The following is a 17,773-nucleotide window of genomic DNA, read 5'->3' on the forward strand; positions in this document are numbered from 1 at the left end:
GCCGGTCGATTGAAGTCACACTGCAGATGGATAATATTGAGTCTCTACCCAAAGATGAAACATCAGCATTATAACCAAGCAGTTGGAAACCACTGGAAACTTCTGGAAACTACATGCTACAAAGAATACTTCATCTGCGTTTGTTGAAGGAAGGATCAGTAAAGAGTAAGTTAACTTACTGATGGACGTCAGGATGGGTTTCTTCCTCCATTTCTCAAGTGTAAGTACGTGCGATTAAAGTTGTTGCCTCGTTGACTCTAGCTTGCAAATGTATTTAGTTGTGATTTGTTACTTGTAACCAACGGTACTGTATCAGGTTAACTGGCTATATTCTCTTATCGCGTGCAAAGTCACGTTAAAAACGCGACGCGTGCTGCTTTGTTTACGGAGCTCCGTGGTAGAGGTCTGCATTCCCGCGGTGCGGGAATAAATTTCCGAATAAATCGCGGGAGTGGTCGGTAACGGGTTTAATTTGGGACGGGAGCGGGCTGTCTAGCAATATCACGGATATTGCTATGCGAATGAGAAAGAGAGAGAGCTTTGCCTGTGTGTCTGCTTGGTGCTTGTGTGTGTGTGTTAGTGCGTATGAGAGAGAGAGAGAGCTTTGTCTGTGTGTGTGTGCTTGGTGCTGTGTGTGTTTATACAGACAGCTTGGCTGTCTGGACTGTATAGCTGGGTGATTTTTGGTTTTGTTCTCTCCCGCTCTTTAGTGGGATCGGGCGCGGCGGGCAGAAAACGGGGCGGGTCGGGCACCGGGACAACAAATTCTTAATATAAGCGGGAGCGGTCGGGTTCAGGCTAAAACCTTGCGGGTGCGGGCGGAAGCGGAAGCGTTGTCGTCCGGAGGTGTGTGTGTGTTTTTGTGTGTGTGTGGCAGCTAAAATCCACGCCTACACTATTGAGCGTGTATGAACTGTGATTACTTTTTATATTGCTGATTAGCTATTGGGCATTTCACTCTCTGACTGAAGGCAGTCGACCAATCGCGACAGACTGTCATCGGTCCAATCAGCGCAGATTAGCTTCGTGCTAAGGAGGGGTTTGGGAACAAATGAATCACTGGATGATTCATACGGGAGTCACTGGAATAATTAGGTAAAAATAAATGCAAATTATAAGACCATGAAAGTGTTTTTTGACCTTGCATGCATATTAGACTGTTGTTGGAGACCCTTACAACCAAGATATGACCCTATTTCATGTATAATATGGGCTCTTTAATCATTCTTACTGTTCAGTGATCGCAAACTGCTGTAGTTTATTAAAGACGAGAACTCCTCGCAGCATGACAGCTGCGCGCCTTCAGCAGACCTCCTCATTCCTGCAGCACGAGAGCTTTATGATTGTTTATGAGCGACAAAAGTGGCGGATCTGTCCGGTGAAATATCTGACTGCGTGTCACCGCATCCCTAAGGACTGTTTGGCGAAATATTTGACTGCATGTCAATGCATAACAAACGACTGAAAGGATATATCTAGAGAAATCTCCACTACTGGGTGAGAGCGTATGGCAAGCCGTTTTAGCATTTAAACCTTGTTCTGACTATCCATAAATATATTTAGAGATATCTCTAATTATATTTTGACTAGTCATAATTATAATTCAACTCGTCAGATTGGAGATATCTGCAAATATATTATGACTGACTAGTCATATTCCTCCATTGACTTCCATTGAAAAATATTTGCAGATATCTCTAAATGAGTTTTGACAAGTCACAATTGTAATTACAGATATCTCTAAATGAATTTTGACTAGTCAAAAATCCAATTCAAGATATCTACAACTGTAATTCGACTATTAGTCAATCAATTAGAGATATCTTCAAATATATTTGTAAATATCTCTAAACATGACGAATTAAAGATATCTCCAAATGTATTATGACTAGTAAAAACTCAACTAGAGACATCTCTAATTACAATTGTTACTAGTCAAAATTCATTTGGAGATATCTGCAAATATTTTTCAATGGAAGTCAATGGAGGAATATGACTAGTCACAATATATTTGCAGATATCTACAATCTGATTTCGTACTAGTACAATTGTAATTGCAGATATCTCTAATTGTCATTCTGAGTAGTGGAATTATAATTATGACTAGTCAAAATATAATTAGAGATATCTCTAAATATATTTATGGAGTCAGAACAAAGATTTAAATGCTAAAAAGGCTTGCCATAGAGAGCGCTTCTCACTGAACAGAGCAGCAGCGATGACGTAAGCGTGCCAAGGCCCGATATGGTGTGAGCGCGGGCCGTCGGGGGAGACGGGAGGGGGGACAAGCGTGCTTTGGCCCGGTTCGAGGCAACTGTACCTAGTGTGAGTACGGGCTTAAATTCTGTGTGCAGATCTCAGAACCAGGACTGAAAAACACTGTCCTAAGGTAATCACTCAGCTATCAGTAATCAAGTTTAGCTCTAGATTGCTGTGTGTGTTTATACAGACAGCTTGGCTGTCTGGACTGTATAGCTGGATGATTTTTGGTTTTGTTCTCCCCCGCTCTTTAGCGGGTTCGGGCGCGGCGGGCAGAAAACGGGGCGGGTCGGGCACCGGGACAACAAATTCTTAATATAAGCGGGAGCGGTCGGGTTCAGGCTAAAACCTTGCGGGTGCGGGCGGAAGCGGGAGCGTTGTCGTCCGGAGGTGTGTGTGTGTTTTTGTGTGTGTGTGGCAGCTAAAATCCACGCCTACACTATCGAGCGTGTATGATCTGTGATTACTTTTTATATTGCTGATTAGCTATTGGGCATTTCACTCTCTGACTGAAGGCAGTCGACCAATCGCGACAGACTGTCATCGGTCCAATCAGCGCAGATTAGCTTCGTGCTAAGGAGGGGTTTGGGAACAAATGAATCACTGGATGATTCATACGGGAGTCACTGGAATAATTAGGTAAAAATAAATGCAAATTATAAGACCATGAAAGTGTTTTTTGACCTTGCATGCATATTAGACTGTTGTTGGAGACCCTTACAACCAAGATATGACCCTATTTCATGTATAATATGGGCTCTTTAATCATTCTTACTGTTCAGTGATCGCAAACTGCTGTAGTTTATTAAAGACGAGAACTCCTCGCAGCATGACAGCTGCGCGCCTTCAGCAGACCTCCTCATTCCAGCGCTTCTCACTGAACAGAGCAGCAGCGATGACGTAAGCGTGCCAAGGCCCGATATGGTGTGAGCACGGGCCGTCGGGGGAGACGGGAGGGGGGACAAGCGTGCTTTGGCCCGGTTCGAGGCAACTGTACCTAGTGTGAGTACAGGCTTAAATTCTGTGTGCAGATCTCAGAACCAGGACTGAAAAACACTGTCCTAAGGTAATCACTCAGCTATCAGTAATCAAGTTTAGCTCTAGATTACCTGTCTCTTCTCCTCTCAACTTTTGTTGTGTGGGTCAAAGGAAGGGCTGACCATATGGTTGGATACTGCTCCACAAATCATTCAACAAACTCAAAGGAAGTCTCAACATTTCTTCACATCCAGCACAACACCGAGGCCTGAAACTGAAAAAAAAGGATTTTAAAAATGTTTAAATACAGTTAACTTTGCCCAAGTTACTAAAATAATTTTTATTTTACTTGCCATGAAACACGCTCTTTGTGATGTTCAATCTCTTGATTCTGTATCCTTGCCACGCACTTGGAGATGGTTTGGATGATATGTGGTTGTAACTAAAGGGTATTAAAAATGTTACATAAATACTAATAACAGCACCATTATGTATAGCAATATTTGAGCTCTAGACAAGTTAGAAAGCAAATGAGTACTCCAAACAAAAAAGTATGAGTGATTTCCTTAGTCAGACACTCACGCCTCTGGCTAAATGACACCAAATCACAAAAGAGAAAGTTAAAACTATTTGTTAATTTACAAATTGTCTTAACTAATGTTAAATATTGTGATTTGTTGAATGAAACCATGAAGGTGAAAACAGAAATGAGCTAATAATAACATTTAGCATGAAGAAATAGCTTGCAGGCATGTTTACCCCATGCACACAGTGAATGTATGGCAGACTAGCATCTTTAATATGACGCAATAGCCTACGTAACGTATAACTTTAATATGATCACAATCTGTGTCGCGTGAGTAACTTACATGTTATAACTTTAACGAAACCTGCGAGTGATCTAACCACTGTTTGTGTTGTTTGTCGTTAAACTGTATACAGAATCATCTTTGCAAGATTTTTAATTTGAGGTTAACTTACCTCAGACTGCTTCAAGGAGTTTTGTGCATTTTAACCAGATTATTTTCTAAAATCACTTACAAAAATACACAACTCTTAAATAGTGAAACTGTAAAATGGCTATAATTGATAAATAAATGTCGACTTTACCTCTTCCTCCCTCTGCTTGCTGGACGATCCAATAATAATCAGCTGCAGGCCTGCAGAACCACACACGTTTGAGGCCCACACAATCTAGAACACACAATCTAGGCAAACCATATATGGTTACGACGGATGTTAAAGTTATAACGTCTTTTTGGACATCGTCATCGATATATTTTGATATATATATGATTAATAAATATTGTACACAATAAACAATAGTGTTTACTTTGCTTTTTTTCACAAATAGTGCGATTGAGACGGGGCCGAATAGAATAGGGAGCATTGTTTCCGATCGCCATTCAATATAATAGAGTGAACAGTTTTTAATCAGTCATTATAGCTGATCAGTCATTATTATCTGACAATATGGCAGATACTCGTTTGCTGGCCTTGCTGAATGATCTCATTTGGACAGGTTTAATTTATATAATGGATTAATTTATGATGAAGGAAATAATAGCAAGTTAGGCAATAATACAATAGATGTAATAAAAAATCTTTTTACATGTAACAAATGTATAACACTATATTAATATTTTACTCAAGTCATTTAATAGTGTTTATTAGCTTAATTTTCTAATAACCTTTTAATTAATGATTTCCCACATTTAATACTGTAGTAATTTAATACAACAGTAATAAGAAACAAATAGGAACAAATTAACTATTAATAAAAAAAATCATAAGTGTGTTTGTGTATATATATATATATATATATATATATATATATATATATATATATATATATATATATATATATATACACACACACACAGACATGAAGGAAGACAGGAAGATTTGCGTATTTATTTATTTATTGTTTTGTAGGTTTTGTCCTCCATACACCCCCACCCCCACACAAACACCCGAAAAAAGAAACTAAAATTATTGTCTATTACTTTGTTCTGATTTTTTAAATATGCTTTAAATTGGCCAATCACGTTTTAGCTTGGTGTTGCTGGAATTTAAAAAATGTCAATTGACGTTCCATCACGTTCTAAAGTTGACGTGTTGCTGAATTTGCGTCATTACTCAAGATCTGGTAGTCTGCAAATACACGAAGACTATCTCTTTGATAGATCGGTTTTTCAAAGTTCTCGTTTTTTAGACTATTTACTCTTTTAAAATGTTTACATTACTCGGAGTAATTGCTTTAGTCCTGCGAGAAAGGACCGTCAACAAAACCCGCTCAGATGGGGAAGAACTCGTGGAGAAAAACACTCCATCCACGATGACCAGTGATGGTAAATCACATAAGAACACCAAAGTCTGTATTTAGGGCCCTACACTCGTTGTCGTTTAAGTGCTTTATTATTAATTTTAATATGATCTTTAATTAGCCTAGTTTTATCAATCAGTTTTATGAAGTCTGTAACATACAGTCGATTGTGTATCTACAGTTGATTTAGTATATTTCTTCAGTTACTGTATTCTCCATATTTCCGAACCAGCACGTCTGTTGGATAAACTTATTTAAAGATCAAGTTTGCCTGTAGGCCTATACAATTTTTTGTATCTCTGGGCAGTTTTCATCACAACCCATGCAGGAGATTTTAGTTTTATTTATCTCATAAACTAAACGAATGAGCAGTATCTAATTTAATCTGTAACAATCTGTATAGAGGCAATACGAAACAAGCGGCTTTGAGAATTTCAATTCTGATTTAATAAATATACCAAAGTGACTGAGAAAATCTGTAATGCATTACAGTATAATATATAATGTGTTACAAAATCAAAATAAACAAATAAACTCATCATCATTCAGTTTTTTACATTGCATAAACGCTCACTTTGTCATGCAACTGCAATTCATTGCTTTAACTAAGGTAGGAGGTAAGGTCAAAACACAAAGAGCATAACAAGCACATACATGTTGAAACCACAAAACTAAACCCCAAATAGTCACTTCATAATTTATAGTATCCATTGATATGGCTAAATAATATTTCATTTATAAAATTTGAATTAAAAAAAATTTGTAATTGCATATTTTTTCTCTTTTTAGGTCGAGAAATTGATGGCAGGACCGAACACCTGTCATCAGAGGAACCAAAGACCAGTGGCTGTCCAGTCCATGTTGATGGCCACAGTGATGTCCTCCTTTCTCCCAGCACTGCACCGACCCTTCAAACTCCAGACCATGCTGCAGCTCAAAATATTGATGACGTCCCTACAGTCTGTGCCATGTCCGACTGTAGTGAGGATGATGTCCTTCAAGCTGCAGTACCTTTGCTAGCGGACTTGTGTGCACGTGTTCTTCAGGACACTGAGCCACAGTCATGCCAGCAGCAGGATATGGAGAAAACTATAACTGGTCAGTTTGTTAACTCACTCACCATTAAGCAATTCAATCATTAGACGGCAGTTTAATAGGGGTGTAATAATAAGTGGTTTAGTTAAATTTCAGTATGTTTTGTGAGAAAATTGGCAAAACTTAGAATGGCTTCCTTGTTTTGTCAGTTGTGAACATTAACAGTTTAAAGCATTTTAAATAAATGCCTGCCTGGTTAAAATAATAAGGGAAATGGCAACACTTTACAATAATGTTCCATTATTAATGATATTAATTTTTTTGCTAACTTGAATTAAGAATAAAAAAATATGTGTACTGCATTTGTTGTAAACAATAGAAAATTCTTACATTTCTTACCCCTTAATCAAAATAAGAGCAAGATAAACAATTAGAAAATACAGTTAGCTAAAAAGGATTGTACAAAATTAAGGAACACTCTGAATATTTATTCATTTCATTCATTTACATAAATGTGTTTGTCAATGTTTCAGTATTCAGAACACTACTGAGCATTTACATCGAGCAGTGTCACTTTTTCAGTGTTAATATTTCGTTTATCAAATGTGAATAAAAAAATCCTTAGTTATTACATACTTTTTGCTCTTTTTTAGGTCGAGAAATTGATGGCAGGACTGAATACCTGTCATCGGAGGAACCAAACACCAGTGGCTGTCCAGTCCATGTTGATGGCCACAGTGAGGTCCTCCTTTCTCCCAGCACCGCACCGACCCTTCAAACTCCAGACCATGCTGCAGCTCAAAATATTGATGACGTCCCTACAGTCTGTGCCATGTCCGACTGTAGTGAGGATGATGTCTTTCAAGCTGCAGTGCCTTTGCTAGCGGACTTGTGTGCACGTGTTCTTCAGGACACTGAGCCACAGTCATGCCAGCAGCAGGATATGGAGAAAACTATAACTGGTCAGTTTGCTAACTTCACCCTGAACATGCAGAGATTAGAATCCAGCTTAATAGGACGATAAATAGTTTAAAACTGTTCCATCCGTTAATTTTAGTTATTGTATTTATGAAATAAGAATTAAAAATACTTGCACAGCATTAATCAAACTACAACATTTACTTATGTATTATTAAAAACTCAAGGTTATGCATTTTAAAGAGATAGTCCACCAAACAAATAATATTCTGCCATCATTTATTCACCCTCGACTTGTTCCAAACCAGTACATGTTTTTTTTCTGTTGAACAGAAAAGAAGATATATTAAAGAATGTTGAAAGCCTGTAACCATTGACATCCATTACATGTTTTTTCTTTTTTAGGTCGAGATATTAATGGCAGGACTGAACACCTGTCAGCGGAGGAACCAAACACTAGTGGCTGTCCAGTACATGTTGATGACCACAGTGAAGTCCTCCATTCTCCCAGCACTGCACCAACCCTTCAAATCTCAGACCATGCTGCAGCTCAAAGTATTGACAACGTCCCTACAGCCTGTGCTACGTCCGACTCTAGTGAGGATGATGTCCTTCAAGCTGCAGTGCCTTCGTTAGCTGACTTGTGTGAACGTGTTTTTGAGAAGAAGAAAAACTTTTTCGGTCAGTTTGCAACTTTGACACTCATTCATTAATTCAATGAACATTCACAGTTTATCTCAGTTTATAGGGTGTAACTATATATGGTTCTGTTCAATTCCATTACAGTGTGGAAGAAAAAAACGTAAAGTTAAAAATGTTTGTAATTTTTTATTACTAATATCAGTTATAATATATATTATCATAAAAGTTAGAGCTCTAATAATCTAAAAATAATCAAGTAAATAAAAAGTGAGAAAAAGGGAATTCTACATTAATTAATATAAACATATATTTGAACATATATATGAATTTTTCAGTCATTAAAACAAATCTGACAACTACTATTATTAAAACCTTTGCTGCATGGAAAACTAAAAAATCTGCCAAATTTTATTTGACAGAAAAAAACAACAGTTATATTTTTAAGTGTAAATAAAATCCTTTTTTTCACCTTTATTTAGAAAACGCAAGAACCTAAAATTATTGTTTAAAATTCTGGGAACATTGAATATTTATTAAGGTGTTGTACTCACTCTTGTTCATTCATGCACAGAGATGTGTGGGGGCGCTGCTGAGAATTAACATCCAGCAGTGTCACTTTTTCCCTGATTTGATCTGTCTTTTTGTCCATATTTTGTACACATTGACTGAACTTAAAGTCCTGCACCAAAATGGTTAGGTGCGAATACTTAAATATACATATTGTTTAAATGTTTTTGATAACTAACATTCAGCTATAATAGTAAGTGTAGTCAATTTTTTTTTCAACAAATCTGATTTCTCTTTTAACAGTGATTAATTCACGCAAATATGAAATTGGTGAGGAGCTCGGTGAAGGTGGTTTTGGAACTGTCTATGCAGCGACTCGTTTGGATGATGGACTTCAGGTATGAATCTGAATTGCAATAATAATCTAGCCATTCATTTTGTCCTATTAGTCTTATCTCATCATTTCCTTTGTTCTTAATTCTAAAACATCCATTCTTTTGTTTTGTTGATCAGGTGGCAGTGAAACACTGTCCCATGTTCTGCACGAAGTTCATCAGCATTGTAAGAAGACTGTGCTTTTTGTTTCTTCTCAGTCTCACAATTTTACATTTCAAACACGTCATGCTAACATTAAAGGATTAGTTCACCCATAAATTAAATTATGTTATTAATTACTTACCCTCATGTCATTCCAAACTTTCTTTCTTTCTAGGATGGTTTTGCTCAACCACTTCCAATAGAAATTGCTCTTCAAATCCTTGTCAATCAAGGCCCAAGGGTTCCTGAAATTCTTGAGCTTCTGGACTGGCAGGTGGAACAGGGCTTCTACCTCATGGTTCTGGAACGGCCCATACCCTGTCAGCCCCTGAGCGCGTTTATAAAAAGCTATGTTGGCCCCATTAAAGAAGATGCCATTCGGTTTATCATGAAACAGGCGGTATTCGCAGCTCAAACATGCTGCCAAAGAAAAGTGTTACACCGAGATATTAAGCTGGAGAACCTCCTGATCAACCCGGACACCCTTGAGGTCAAATTGATTGACTTCGGGTGCGGAGAAATCCTCCAAGATGAGGCTTACACAGCCTATTGTGGTATGTATGAAAGCTGTGGTGATGAGTTGAGGGCTTTTCATACTTGACTATGAGTGGGTCAAGCTCTCAATCAAATGAATTCTTGCATAGTAATAATGGATATTCAATTAAAAAATGGCATGTTGATTTGAACAAAATCTCTTTCCTCCAGGCACCGAAGAGTTTTGCCCTCCTGAGTTTCAGATGACTGGCAAATACCACGGAGAACCAGCGACAGTGTGGTCTCTCGGGCTAGTCTTGTTTGTAATGCTTTTCTGGAAATTTCCAACATTACGTGAACTGAACAGGATCATGACAAAAGACATAGAAGGCCTGTCAGAAGGTGAGATCTTCATTTCAGCAAAGAACAGTTGTAATTTTTTAGTCTCAAGGCAGGTGCATGAAATATTGCTGTTGTACGAACTTGTATGCGATTTTCCCATCAGGAGAAGTGGAAATCATTGATGCTCGTATGGTCTTTGCTGCATTGCATATTTTTAATAACTCATCTCTAACTGAAAAATAACTAATTTATATAAAAAATAACTGATTTATTTTATCTTAGCCATGATGACAGTAAATAACATTTTACTAGATATTGTTAAGACACTTCTATACAGCTTAGAGTGACATTTAAAGGCTTAACTAGGTGAATTAGTGTAACTAGGCAGGTTAGGGTAATTAGACAAGTTATTGTATAATGATAGTTTGTTCTGTAGATTATTGGGAAAAAATATCTTTAAGGGGCTAATAATTTTGTCCTTAAAATGGTGTTTAAAAATTTAAGACTGCTTTTATTCCAGCCGAAATAAAACAAATAAAACTTTCTCCAGAAGAAAAAATATTATCAGACATACTGTGAAAATTTCCTTGCTCTGTTAAACATTATTTGGGAAATATTTTTAAAAAAATTCAAAGGGGGCTAATAATTATGACTTTAACTGTATATTTCACTTTATAATTCACAAATCAGGTATACTGGTTTCCCGATAGATTTTTATCAAAAGCTAATATATGAGAGAGAGGGAGAATGAGAGAGAGATTAACTCTGAAAGCAATGTCTACCTATGTCCATGTTTTTGACACTATATATAATCTTCTGACCTTCATAATATACAATCTTGCACCATGTATGTCTGCCTTTAGACAGAACAACAAATTAACTTGTGGCTTAAAAAGGATGATCGTCTTGATCAGGGAAGGGCAACTTTCATCCTGGATGGCCAGACTTTTGCTCCATTACTAATCAAACAAACCTGAATCATCAAATCAATGCTTTTAAGATCACTGGAAAGCTATAGAAACGTGTGTTCGACGAGTGTTGGAGCTAAACTCTGCAGGATAGCGGCCCTTCAAGAGCAAAGTTGCACATCCCAGATCTAGATCGTTTAAGTGTCAACAAATTTCAATGTAATAATCATATGTCTCTCTTTTCTTTCTGTACAGAATGCTGCGATTTTATGCGCTGCTGTCTCAAGACAGACCCCAGAGAGCGGATTGAACTGGAGCGCCTCAACCTCCATGCCTGGCTTAAGGTAAATACATGTTAATGACTTATTTTTGATTTGATTTGATTAGCTAGTAGGTAATAGGCATTAGATTTACAGGTTTATGGAAAGCTGTACAGTCAGTACTAATACACTGCACTGAGAATAAGTTGCTGTATGATAAAAGCTTCTGAAATGACATAGATATTTACATTAGATGTCGCCTATGCTATCAATGTTTATTGGAAGGAATGCATCAATAGAGCCGCTATTTTAGTACAGGGCAGCGCTCCTTTAAAATGAATATGGGACCAAGTTGCAGTGGAGGTATATAGATATATACACATATATCTATGATCGGGAGTTTTCCCAGTGGTTAGTAGGCCTTTGCAAATTTTTTCAAATTCCGGAAATTTTACATCACTTTTCTACATCGATGGATAAGTGACCGCACGGGCATTCCTGACAAAGAACATGTTTGTGTGCATGGAAATGTATTATCCTCCCTCCCTGTTAAATTTGATCTAATCCGAGTCCTGAAACACACCCCCTCGCCTGCTTTCACTTCTTATTCTATTGGAGGGAGCTATTCTTTTGTGAATGAATCCCCCGTTATGAACGACTCGTTCACTTAGCCGACAATAATACAAGTTTTTAGCACCGCAGCCTCTTGTGGTCATATTTATTTTGCATTGTTTGCTTATTTTATTCAACAAAACTAGCATAAGCATAGAATTTAGTGTGAGTTAGTGCTACTTTGCTTTATGGTCAGTGCAGTAAGAGACTGTATTATAATCAATAATGCTACTGGTTTAGCACAAAAGTTCGTAAAATACAAAAACGTAAAAAATTTAATCTTACCTATGAAATGTTCTGCCTTTGTGATTTGTTTTCCTTGTTTGCTCGTTACTACACCCGTACACAGTGCTAAAGTCCAGCATCTTCACATTGGCTTTAATCTTGACTAGTGCGGTTGACTTTTGTCCTTGAGAGCACTGTACAAATGTGGCGGCGGTATTGATGCATGCTCAGGGTCTGTATGCGATATCTAGTGTATATATCTTTGCTGAAATTATTTGACCTGTTCTTTAATGTCCAGTTTCTTTACTTTAGGCATGTTGCCTATATTTGTTTTTTATGCAGTTTGTGTGATGACAATAACACGATTTCTGTTTCTGTTTCAGACCAAAGAAGAGAAGATCAGCGAAACAAACTACTACATTTCATTTAAATAGTCCTGTTATGTGTGAATCAGACAATAGCCTTCGATTAAATAAACTCTCTACTGATTGACATTTTATATTAGCATCTTTGATTTATCCAGGAGGATCTCTCCTGGACTAAAAACTCCACTGCACTAGCCAAAAAATCACAGCAGCGCCTCTACTTCCTTCGCAAACTCAAAAGAGCAAGAGCACCAGCCCCAATCATGTACACCTTCTACAGAGGCACTATTGAGAGCATCCTGACCAGCTGCATCACTGTGTGGAACCTGCAATGCATCCTGCAGGAAAACACTTCAACACATAGTGAGAACAGCTGAGAAGATCATTGGTGTCTCTCTCCCCTCCCTTCAGGACATTTACAGCACACGTCTTACCTGTAAAGCCCTCTGCATAACAGCAGATGCCACCCACCCAATGCACAGCTTCTTCAGTCTGCTGCCATCAGGAAGGAGACTGCGCAGTCTCCAGGCCAGGACCAACAGACTGAAAGACAGCTTCATACATCAGGCTGTCAGGAAGCTGAACTCTCTCCCAGCTCTGCTCCCCGCTCCCTCCCCACGCACCTCCTCCCCTCGCACCTCTGAACTCTGACACACATACACACACACTCACACACACACACACACACACACACACACACACACACACACACACACACACTCATACTCATCTCACTTTATGCAGACACATCATACCACCTCCCAATATGACACTGTCACTTTATCACAATTATCATGTTTACAAGTTCTTTTTGCACTATACTGTTCTTTATCTGCACAACTCTGGTTTACTTTGCACTCATTTGCTATATGCCCTTGATGTCACTGTATTGTTTACAATTTTATTACCTATGTATATTTTTTAGACAACATTTATATGCAATGTATATACTGTACATTTTCTTTTCTTAAACATTTACTATTTTTTATATATATATTTTATCTTAATGTTAAGCACCTTGGGTCTGAGAGTAACGCAATTTCGATTGTCTATATGTCTTGTACATGTGGCTGAATTGACAATAAAGCTGACTTTGACTTTGACTTATCTTTTGAAAGTCATCAATTCATCCACTTATGAACTTGGTGTTCTGCTGGGTAGAGGAGGCTTTGGGCTTGTTCAAGCAGCAACCCGACTGGAAGATGGCCTTCAGGTATACATTTTCATGAAATAATATTTAGATTACTGCTTTAAATCAGAGTATCAGATAAAAATAATGAATATATATGTGATTATAATTTTTGTGCTTAATTAAACTGCTTCTTTGCATTTATATTCTTGGAGCTCGATATGTCTGTTCAGTGTTAACAACTGAAATATCAGCCTGATCTCATGAGAAAACTGAACTATTTTTCCAGTTAGTGGTAATAGGTACAAATTCCTAATTCGAATTAATTTGTACGTAATAGTAAGGTTTTTAAAAGAATGCATGGTCAACCTGGATGAGCAAATTACACCAATGAGATTGTACAAATTCATACGAATTAACCACTAAATCAAAAAGTTGCTGTGAGATAGTGTTGGTAAAATTTAAACTCTGAACGCAATGATTGTGTATAATTCCATAACACATCCTTTTTTGTTTTGCTCAACAGGTGGCAATTAAATTTGCCCACACCGAGAACGTCAAGTTCATCAACATTGTAAGTAGGCTGTGCTTTTCTACTCTCATTGACTGTTTCACTTCAGATACTGAGTATCTCTAAATCCCTAGACAAATAGTTATTTTCAACATTTTTGTACATGATATCCATCCAATCATCATAGAAAATATATTTCTTCCAGGACGGCTACTCGGAATCACTTCCAATGGAGGTTGCTCTTTCTGTTCTTGCAAACCAAGAACCCTCATTCTCTGAAATAATTAAGCTTTTGGACTGGCGCGTGAATGAGGACGAGTACATCATGGTCCTTGAGCGGCCCATGCCCTCTGAAGAGCTGGCCACCTATCTCCTGTGCCAAGAGTCGATCATTGCAGCGAGCACCACTTGGAGAATCATGCAGCAGGCAACAGTGGCAGCGCAAACGTGCTGCCGACGCAAAGTGTTTCACCGCAATATTAAGATGGAGAACCTCCTGATCAACCCGGACACCCTCGAAATCAAATTGATCGACTTTGGATGCGGGGAAATCCTCACCGATGCACCTTACAGATGTCTTGCTGGTATGTATGATCCCTTAAAACTGTGAAGCGTGTCTCAAACTGTAGTGAGGACCTTGAGTGGGTCAAGCTCTTACGTAGCATCATAGAAGGAAATCCACTAATCGATTAATACTAAATATTTAGGCACTATTTACTCGTCTTCGAGTGATTTTAATCTTTTATGAGTTTTTTCTGCTTTTGAACACAATAGAAGATATTTTGAGGAAAGCTGGAAACCTGTAGCCAGTTAGTCGGAAAAACAAATACAGTACTATGGAAGTCAGTGGTTACAGGTTTTCTACTTTCTTTAAAATATCTTCTATTGTGCTCACAGAAGAAACTCGGGAGGTTTGGAACTAGTCAAGAGTGAGTAAATGATGACAGTTTTAGTTTTCGGGTGAACTATTCCCAAAAACTGACAAACATCTGCTTTATCTGTTGTAAATCGAACAATTATTTGATTAAAAATTGACTAATGGTTAAAATCTCTCTCATTCAGGCACAGATCACTATGTCCCGCCTGAGTTTCAGATGACTGGCGAGTACCACGGTGAACCAACGACAGTGTGGTCTCTCGGAGTACTCCTTTATGTGATGATGTGTGGGAATTTTCCAAATCAACAAGACCTGCAAATGATCAGACGTAACATCTGGACCAAAGATCACTTGACAAAAGGTAAAATCTCTACTTGGGTAAAGAAAAATTGTCAATCTGATTAATACAAACTAGAATTGTATAGTAAATACAAGCTCTGTCTCTTCTTTCTGCACAGAATGCTGTGATTTCATCCGCTGCTGTCTCCAGATCGAACCACAGCAGCGAATTGAACTTGAGAAACTCAGTCTCCAAGACTGGTTTAAGGTATTATTTACATTCCGAAGATTTTTGATATCTGCTTTCCTATGCAATCTTTTTACGTATGTTGCTAAATTAAATTTTTTTCATTTACATATATTGCCTCTTTTTTTTTTAGATGTTCTTACCTCAATTTTGTTTTTGTTTCAGACTGAAGACATGGAAAGACCTGCACCCGAGGACCGGCTGGTCCATCGGCTGTCATGGGATCCCCAATTCTTTTATATTCCTTTCTTTTTACTTGTTACTTTTTTCTTTATTTATTATATTATATTTTAGTATGACTTATGATATTAGTTAAAACAAAAAACTTTATTTGTACAACTTTATTTGATCATATATCTGATTATTTTGTTGAACTACTAATGATAGCAAGTGCAATTCAAAAAGAAAAAAAAAAACTGTATGGTGGCCATGACAGCAACCCATTGCAAAGTGAAGGTCATGGAAATCTACAGGCTATTTGTTAAAGTTTTACAGTTCAATTCACAAAAAGAAATTGCACTTACCAATAGAATACCTTTTTTTCATTGCTCTTTCTTTTTTTCATACATGTTATATTATTTATTTTACTACTGACAGTTGTGCAAAAGAAGACAACAAAGAAGAAAAGAAAAAGAAAAAAAAAGAAAAAAATTGTATGGCACCATGATAGCAACCCAGTGCCAAATCAAGCTCGTAAAAATCTTTAGGCTGCCAGTTTAAAAGTTAAATTCACAAAAAAATATTTTTCTTTGTCACATATGTTAGTTATGTTATGTTATGTTATGTTATGTTATGTTATGTTATGTTATGTTATGTTATGTTTTGTTATGTTATGTTATGTTATGTTGTGTTGTGTTGTGTTAAGCAGTTTTTGATAAGATGTTTTTGTTATTATTTTGTATAAGGAAACTGAATGTTTTATGTCCACTGTAATGTAATGTTTTCTGTTGTATTGTATGTACAATTAAAGTCAGAATTATTAGCCCCCCTTTGATTTTTTCTTTTCTTTTTGAAATATTTCCCAAATTATGTTTAACAGAGCAAGGGAAATTTTCACGGTATATGTGTGATAATATTTTTTTCTTCAGGGAAAAGTCTTATTTGTTTTATTTTGGCTAGAATAAAAGCAGTTTTCATTTAAAAAAAAAACATTTTAAGGTCAAAATTATAAGCCCCTTTAAGCTATTTTTTGACAGAGCCTAAGTTAACCTAATTAATCTAGTTAAGTCTTTAAATGTCACTTTAAGCTGTATTGAAGTGTCTTGAAAAATATCTAGTCAAATATAATTTTATAAGATAAAATAAATCAGTTTTTAGAAATGAGTTATTAAAACTATTATGTTTATAAATGTGTTGGAAAAATCTTCTCTCCATTAAACAAAAATTGGGGAAAAAATATACAAGGGGGCTAATAATTCAGGGGGTTTAATAATTCTGACTTCAACTGTACATTGGGGCGGCACGGTGGCTCAGTGGTTAGCACTGTAGCCTCACAGCAAGAAGGTCGCTGGTTCGAGTCCTGGCTCGGCCAGTTGGCATTTCTGTGTGGAGTTTGCATGTTCTCCCCGTGTTCGCGTGGGTTTCCTCCGGGTGCTCAGGTTTCCCCCACAGTGAAAATACATGTGCTATAAGTGAATTGAATAAACTAATTTGAATTAAAAGTTGTAGTGTGTTTGTGTGTGTTGTGGATGAGTGTACAGTGTATGGTTATTTCTCTGTACTGGAAGGGCATATGCTGGAATAGTTGTAAAATGTGTAAAATGGTCACACTTACATGAAGTGCACTGCCTGTCACTAAAGGGTAGATGTCCAGAATGACCAGCAGGCTGATGAACCTCTCAAGCTTCATGATGACCCTCTGAAAAAAAATTAAACATTAAACTGCAAAAAAAGGTTTAACATTTTAGTTCATCTCACAACCAGAGGATGGCAGTAAATCCCCAATAATAGGGAAAATCTGATCTCAAGGTTTTTAATCCATTGAAGGCTCGCGTTGTCATTCACTCTAAACCTCAGGAGAACATTCTCTCGGATACCGTTGAGACTCCACTCAGTCTGCTTAATGGAGCTTAACTGGAAGTGCAAATACTGTGTCATTTCTGACAGAAAGGACGGTGCGATGTCAGACATTGCTGATATATTCTCCGTGCCCTCTAAACTGTGAATTCATGCGAGACGGCAGGTAAACAGGTAAAATATGTGGGAGACAGTTGTGTATGTGTCACGTTGATAAGCGTCTCGGTTCTGCAAATGGTCACTACATATTCACCGCAGGAGTCTGATTTCCGGCACTGGTGGAGGTGCTGTGCTTCACACCAATTTCCTCTCTTCACCTGCCTGT

At 37.4% G+C, this 17,773-nt stretch overlaps 1 protein-coding gene across 1 annotated transcript; it reads left to right on the forward strand.

Moving 5' to 3' along the window:
* Nucleotides 1-5,370: 5,370 nt before the first annotated feature.
* LOC137487973 (uncharacterized) lies at nt 5,371-17,089 on the forward strand. Its single transcript, XM_087240201.1, has 16 exons — nt 5,371-5,588; nt 6,353-6,661; nt 7,252-7,560; nt 7,922-8,197; nt 8,969-9,063; nt 9,179-9,226; nt 9,378-9,756; nt 9,908-10,078; nt 11,182-11,270; nt 12,407-12,449; nt 13,507-13,601; nt 14,044-14,091; nt 14,234-14,612; nt 15,091-15,267; nt 15,365-15,453; nt 15,598-17,089. The coding sequence occupies exons 1-16, from the start codon at nt 5,471-5,473 to the stop codon at nt 15,724-15,726; spliced, it is 2,754 nt and encodes a 917-aa protein (XP_087096327.1). The 5' UTR covers nt 5,371-5,470; the 3' UTR covers nt 15,727-17,089.
* The last annotated feature ends 684 nt before the right edge of the window (nt 17,090-17,773 follow it).

The sequence above is a fragment of the Danio rerio genome, chromosome 2 (assembly GCF_052040795.2).
Source record: "Danio rerio strain M-AB ecotype USA chromosome 2, GRCz13ab, whole genome shotgun sequence".
Classification (NCBI taxonomy): domain Eukaryota; kingdom Metazoa; phylum Chordata; class Actinopteri; order Cypriniformes; family Danionidae; genus Danio; species Danio rerio.